This window comes from Mesoplodon bidens, assembly GCF_964165515.1.
Source record: "Mesoplodon bidens genome assembly, chromosome: 9".
NCBI classification, from domain to species: Eukaryota; Metazoa; Chordata; class Mammalia; order Artiodactyla; family Ziphiidae; genus Mesoplodon; species Mesoplodon bidens.
This window is the reverse complement of record NC_138166.1, coordinates 95,469,984-95,477,531: the sequence shown is the minus strand read 5'-3', so window position 1 is coordinate 95,477,531 and position 7,548 is coordinate 95,469,984. Positions and strand designations below refer to the sequence as shown.

At 44.8% G+C, this 7,548-nt stretch overlaps 1 protein-coding gene and 1 pseudogene across 2 annotated transcripts; both read right to left on the bottom strand.

Moving 5' to 3' along the window:
- Positions 1-395: 395 nt before the first annotated feature.
- TAS2R60 (taste 2 receptor member 60) lies at positions 396-1,304 on the bottom strand (the record flags this gene model as incomplete). The annotated part of the gene is given in 2 exon segments (XM_081243690.1): positions 396-1,094; positions 1,098-1,304. Coding segments are annotated over 2 exon segments (906 nt in total).
- A 2,035-nt stretch (positions 1,305-3,339) lies between these two features.
- Positions 3,340-7,214, bottom strand: LOC308622328 (taste receptor type 2 member 134-like; annotated as a pseudogene). The gene is made up of 2 exons: positions 6,238-7,214; positions 3,340-3,427 (listed from the first exon to the last, which is right to left on the bottom strand). The product of its transcript is annotated as a taste receptor type 2 member 134-like (transcript).
- Positions 7,215-7,548: the final 334 nt, after the last annotated feature.

The window sequence follows — 7,548 nt, the reverse complement described above, 5'->3', positions numbered from 1 at the left end:
GACCCAACACAGGCAAAAATAAATAAAAATACAATAAATTAAATTTTTTTTAAAAAGTGAATCATGTGTCCGGATCCTCGCATCCAGTTTCTAGAGGGATAATTTTAAACACCGAGTTTAGTCACAGGGAAATAAAAGTTTCCTGCTTCTTTGGCCACATCAAGTCCCACAGGGAACATTTACTATATCAGCTACACCCTTGCTGAGTGGAAATCAGTGACACTAGACCACTAGTTCAGTACATTCCATCTCACCTTGAAATCCTATTTCACTGAAATCATGAAATGCGTCAGAAGGAAAGAGCATTAAATGTGGCAAAGAGATTTAAAGAAGCAACGTCCCATTCTACCCAGGCCTTCTGCAGTAGAGTCTCTGAGGTTCTTCATCAAAGCAACTCAAGATGCCCCATGCCCTGAGGAGCAGCCCCTCTCTAGCACAGCTCTCAGCCTGCGGTTACTCAAGAAAAGAACAATGGGGTAGACTACTGTGCACAGATAAATCACAGCCTGCCACACCCAGTGCCTGAATTCCCGTGATGGAAACACACCTGAGGCACTGAGCACCAGTGACAGAAAACAGGAAACGAAGAGGACAGCAAAGGAGATGAGAGCCAGGAGAGCCTCGGTGTGTGCCTGGGTGCTGGGATCATGAGAGCCGGAGATGGACAGGGAGACCTTCTGGGTGTGTCTTCCCAGCGATGTAATGAGCAAAGCCATGCCAGCCATGAAGACAACAGTAGGGACTGTCCAGGTAGCATTCCCAGTGACGTTCCAACATTGCAGAGCCCTCTTTAAATAGTTCTGATATACTCTCTGGTTGCCTATGAAAACTAGAACGGTGCTAAAGCTGGAGAACCCCACAGAGCTGAGCAGCATCCATGGAACCAATGCAGACACCATCTGCTTTAGCCAGAGGAAGACAGGGTGGGTGAAGGTTGCGATTTTCACACAGTAGAAGACACTGAGCCAGGTGGAGAACCATAACGTGACGGCATTCAAGAAGTCCCACTGAAAGGCTAGGAACTGGAATACAGGGTTGTATGGGAAGGCTATTGGATTCAGGAAAATACAAACGTTCTTACTCATCACCACCCATCACAGACAGAAGCCAGAGGCTCCCAGGCTGACCAATAACTTATTGCAGGGTGACAAAGTTCTCTGCAGCAACCACTCCATGCCCAGTGCCACGGTGGTTAAGCCATTACCCACCACTGCCACCAAGCACAAAAGGAATAAAATGATAGCAAAGATAAAGGCTATCTTATCAGCCAACTGAGGTCCTGGAACCATGTCCTCTCCACTCATCTCTCCTGCAGACAAGATGGGTCCCAAGACTTCAAAGTCTATTCCTGTAGAGTGGCTCTGGAAGGTCCTGTATGATGCTGGTCTCTCCAGCTTCCCTACGTACAGAGGATAAAGTAGAGGATGTGGGCCATCTGAGGAGGGTGAAGAGGTTTCTTCTTCTCAGAATAGATGCAAATAGCATTAAAGCTCAGTTTCAAAAGCCCCCCTGCCTGCCCATGAATTTGCCTGTCCTTCCTCTGCCTACTGTCTGCCCATATCAACATTGCTGTGGATACTATATCAGGCCCTTGCATTTAGCATCCCTTACATGGGAGTTTATACCTCTCTAAGCTGACACCTAAGATATGACCACACACCTACTGGCTGCTCTGTGAGGAAATCCAGTGAGCACACCTGCTACTAACAGTCAGAGCTCACATCCTTGGTTGGTTGGTATGTTCTGGGCATTGTTCTAAGTGATCTTCATTGTCTTTAGTTCGCACAATGACCCTATGAAGCAAGTGCCTTTAGAAAACCCCTCTGACAGGCAGAAAACTGAAAAAAACCTCTACTGAGAGAGGTTAATTCAAATACTATTACTTGTGGTGACTGTTATCATCAAATAGAACATAGCAGACAATTATACATAATCAAGCAAGTGAATGTTTTAACCATATTTTATCAGTGACCTTTAAAGGGCAGTTCATACAGGAAAGCCTACTATGGTAGCTATAGCACTAATGGGCTATGGCAGGAAGAACTCTGGGCTAGGAATCAAGGCGAGTGTTAGTCCTAGTTCCACCATCACTGTGAGTTACTGGGTATGTGAGCAGGCCCCTCTGTGCCTCCGTTTCTCCATCTGTAAGATGTGAAAAGTATCATCTGTTCTAATTCACAGGATAAGACTAGATTCTAGGACTAGAATCTCAGTTTTCAGAGTGAAAGAAGACATTAAATGGATTGACATATATACACTAGTATGTATAAAATAAATAACCAATAAGAACCTGCTGTATAGCACATGGAAGTCCACTTCGCTGTACAGTAGAAACTAATACAACATTGTAAAACAACTATACCCCAATAAAAAAAAATTTTTTAAACATGAGAAACATCAAAAAAGGACATTAAATAATTTTATAATGAAGCCTCAAGTTATAGATTAAGGCTCCCACCTAAAGTCACAGTTTGGAGAAAAGACCAAGACCCAAACTGATTCCAAGACCAGAAATCTTTGCACAGTTAGCAGCACATCTTGTACTCCTATCTTCTTCATCCGCAGCTGAAGTCAGAAGACCAGGCTTTGAGTTTTGTCACAGTCACTATCTATGGATCTTTGGACTAGTCGTTTAACCTCTCTGAACCCCACTTTCTTCATCTATAAAATATGGATCACAAATATATGTGAATATATATACACACACATATATGGATGTATATGTGGAAACTAGAAATCTCTACACATGTATAAGAAATAAGTAAGGTGGTGATGACAAGTGTTATAATGATATCCACCCTGTGGAGGGACAAGCAGTCCAAGGAAAATTCAGGAGAGCATCAGGGATGCAGTAGAGATCCAAGGCACCAAATACTGGATATCTACTTTAATTAGAGGAAGGTGGAGTAAGCAAAGGCCACATTTTCAATAGGAATGAGGCTCAAAGAATCAAAAAAAAAAAAAGCAATCAGGTGAGTGCTTACTTACTCGGGTGCGTGCGAGCAGGTTAATGTGTCACAGAGAGTGAGGCAAGCAGAAACGGTTCTGGGTCAGCTATGGCAACAGTGAAGGCTCAGGATCAAGTAACATGAGAGTGAGGGAGTATTTTATAGAACACTCATCTTCTGACTAGCACCACAGCCTACTATTTCCATGCACAGAACCCCACAAAGACAGAACAGAATCCAGAACTCTCAGCATCTCTTTCTAGTGCCCAGTTCACCTGAGACAAAGGTCCAGGTAGAACTGACCTTCCAACACAGAAGCCTTGCTGTAGCGAACATGGTGATCTTGCGGAAAGGAGAGGTGAACTAAGGCAACTAATTCACTCTGCCTTTCTCAGAAGATGCGCATCTCCAGGGGACAGAGTTCCCAGCTGCTCTCTACCCTGCCCGTGTTCCTCTGGCTGACACTGGGCTGTTTGCTCCTGGAACATGGAGCAATAAAGCAAACTCTGAGCTCGTAGCTCTGGTGTCTGGCCAGCCACAAAATTTTCAATATGGAAAATTCGTATCTTTTCCCATCTACTTCCTACATATTTGATGGCTCATATAATGGGAAAAATATGCTGTTAACCCTCAATTTGACCAACAACAATTAATAAGCATCTCCTGTATATCATAATGATGCTGTGAAAGGCGCTGGGACTGTAACAGTGAACTCGGTATCTGCCCTCAAAGTGCTTTCAGGCACTAATCATAAACCACAAACATTTACTGGACATACACTATGTGCAGATTAAGTTAATCCAAGAGTGTGAACAACCATTCGTATTTTAATATGGAATATGTTTTATGGCGGCTCTTTTGTTGTTTGTGCTTTTTGTTTGTTATGTTTTGCTTTCTCAGACTTTCTTATTTGGTGGAAGCCAAGTCTGAGAATTTTGAAATGTTCACAGGTAGTCTTTGTATGTATGATCCTGAGGGTGGCAGAGGTAGGAATCCTGAGTACATTGTCTGTGTGGGAAACACTCAGCTCAGTTCTATCTCTCAGAGGATAAAAAAAGGAGCACTCCCAGGCTGTGGTTCTAAATGTATATGTCATCCTATTTCCATCCCAAGAATTCTGAGAAGAATTCAGTAACATCAGCAGCCCCTTCATTGTGGGACAGCAAAGGTGCTCTCTTGTATGTTGAAAGGACAGAGAGATGACACCAGTAAAGGAGATGGAAGTGTGATTATGTCCAGGAAACAGATAAGTTTGACTACAGCAGAGGGTTTCCATAAGGGAATGGTCGCATACCAGGCTGAAAAGGCAGGCTGGGGAGAGACCCCAGAAGGCTTTGAAAGTCAGGATGAGATATTAGGCTGTGTCTTTGGTCAAGATGGGGCCACCAAATGTTTATGGGCTCTTATGAGCTAGAGCCTAGGAAAGGGAGGTTGAGGACATCAACCAATTAAAAACTCCTGAGATAAGCCCACTAGTCCTGGCATAAATCAAAAGGCTGTGAAAATGCTGCAGAACATGAGAGTCGCACCACCATTCCCCTCCCACCCAAGACATTCAGTAAAGTTCTGGAGCTCTGTCCAGGGGAAAGCCAGTCTTCCAGGTGACATCCCTGATGCTCCTGCCTTTGCTGCCTCCACCCATCCCTCTTGTGGCTTAAACCCCAAAATTCAGTGCCCGCAATTTATTATTGCCCTCCCAGCTCACTCGTATTGCTGCCAAAAAAAAAAAAAAAGGGAAAAAGAAAAATTGCTTTATGATAGTCCCAGCTTTCCAGTTTCCTCTGTCCAGCTTCACCCTCTCTCTACTCTTTGGGAAACCCCTTGCGCTCCTCTCCTACAATTCGGGCATCTCCTCTTTTAAAGCCCTAATCATCTTCTTCCAGGTGAAAACTCCTCATCTTGCTACCTCATCTCTGTTCCTCTCTCTTGCTCTTCTTGCCGTAGCTCAGCCTCCAGCTAGCATTACAACAAAATGTTTTGGGGTCTCAGCTCCCAAGAAATGTTTTGGGGTCTCAGCTCCCAAGACTGTTGGACAGTTTATCATAAATGCAGTTATTTATTTGAAAATCCTTTGTAAACTCTATTCTGTTCTGTTGTTTATTACTCCTATCTTGATTAGCTCAGACATATAAATCTGTTAACCATGTATGGTGTTTTTCCCAATCTCTTCTGGTCTCTTGGTCTCCAAACTTTTTTATAGTAAACTCCATCAGTTAAAAAAAAAATTATGAACATGAATTCCACCATATGCATGTTTATTTATTTTAATTATATGCTTGTAATACTCTACTAATACATTATGTACATCATAAAACACATATCAGAAATAGGGATTAAAAGGATGAGATAAAAATAAATGGAAATGGAAATTGTCATGCTTTTCTTTCTACACCCAATGGATCATTTTGCACACACTCCGGGATGCAAACACCCTAATTTAAAGACTACCATCCTAGACATCGGCATCCAGGGTCCACCTCCTGGATGAGTGGACAGGAAGAGTAAGATTCTCAAAATTTAAAACTATAGCAAATTTCCTTTGTTTTCCTTTTCTATCTTCTGTTGGCCAAAGCATTTCCACATCAGAAAATTCCTTTTAATTCAACATATACCGAACACACAAAACCATGGGCAGGTCCTATAGTGGCACAAAACTCATACATGCCCTCAGACATCAATTGTTCAAAAGAAAAAGCTCCATGGGTGGAACTGGTCTTAAGCAGGGCACAAAAGAAGGGAATGGCAAAAAACAGCAGAGAAAGGAAAGAAGGAAGTTCCGGATGGGCCAAAAGACCACAGGCTGCAGGGAAGAGCATGCGGGGAGACAGAAAGCAGCTTTCCTGGGCTGAAGTAGAGAGACTGAGCTCTGAGAGCACAGCAAGGTTGAGGAGGGCAACTGATGTGTGTGGGATGGTGTGGGATGGTACGAGACAACCTATGTCACCATTCAGAAAAAACTTTAGGTTGACCACAGAACAACTGACAACCATTACAGGTCTCTGTCAAGGGAATACAGACCAAAATGATGCTTGGAGAATATATTATTAGGGCTGCTTGTGAAAGAGGCCTGTGAGGAAATGAGGCCACCATTCTAGTCCAAGGTGGTTTGGGACCCAGACGAGGGACCAGGACCACCAGAAGGGAGGGTAGAAACAGAGAGGAATGGAAAAAGAATTAATGGGGTGTAGAGAGAGTGGGGAAGAAAGAAGGAAATGAAAAGAGAGGACAACACCCAAACCTTGTGCATTCTTGCCACTCATGGGCTTGTCCAGTGACAGTAGTTACTGACACTGAAAAGACAAACTGCTCCTTGTCCAGGGCTCTCCAAAGCCTCTTCTTCAGGGCCTTTCTCAGCTTGACGCTGCTGTGCACCAAGATGCTGGAGTGCAGACAGATGCCTGCACAGGTCACCACTTCCCAGGCCCAGCGCCAGTGATTCCAGAGGGTTAGGATGTTTATAACAATAATCAGGCACAGGTAATATGATGGTAGAAGATGAGGAAGAAGGCAAGTGACTTCAGGACCACGGTGTGAGCCTGGGTGCTGGGATCACTCGGGGCCAGGTCTATGGTCCCTCATCTGCCCCAAGTGCCAGCGCAGCGAGAACACGAGTGAGAGGGTGGACACCGGGAACAGGAGAAATGGAATTGACCGCATAATAATTACATGAGGTAGAAAAAAGTACAAAGAGACAGTCTGCATTCTACCAGCCAGGGTGTTGTTTCCATGGGAACTCTGGGCAGCAACCATCTGCACAAGAATTGTATTCCCAGTGTCTAATGGGATGACTACCAGAGCAGATAAGATCAGGCAGCCCAGCAGCAGCCTGGGCCCTGACCGAGAAATCCTCCACTTCAGCCCAAAGAAGATGCGGTGAGAGAAGAATGAGATCTTCACACAGTAGAATGTAGCAAGCCAAGGAGTAAGCCAGAAAGTGAGAGAGTTGATGAAGTCCTAGGGGACGCTGAAATAGTAAATTTTGGAACCAAAACCAAAGGCGGCCACGAGGTTGTTCAGGAGGGCCATCCCATACAGTCAGAACCAGGAGGCGGCCAGGGAGGCCGCCACAATCATGTCGCCTGCAAGCAGTGTCTGGCATTGTACCCACTCCCTGACCAACACAGTAACTATGAAGCCATTCTGCAGCAGAGCAGCCAACAGCTCCAGGAAAAAGATGACCATGAAGATCAACATGGGTGAGGAAGGCACCTTCTCCAGGGAGGCTCTGCTCAGACTCAGCTTCTCCTCCGGGGTGCTGGGGCACATCCACAGCCTCTCTGGACAAGCCACACTCTGTTGTGACTATAGATTCAGAGGCTCTCCTTGGATTCAGGCAAAAGCGCAGCAACCAGCAAACACCACCACCTCCCCACCCCCACTCCCACCCCTGCCAGTCCTCGGGGATTTGAAAAGAGGATCCCTGTGATTTCCCTGGGCATGCAAATCCCTCCCAGCTCAATGACACCCTGTCTCTGTTTGCCAAACCTGTATTTGCCTGTTCTTCATTAGGGCCAGATGGAGGAAAATGGTAACAGAATAGAGGTTCCAAGTGTGATTGAAAATACTCATATTTTGCACTACAATTCTCACTATACTATTT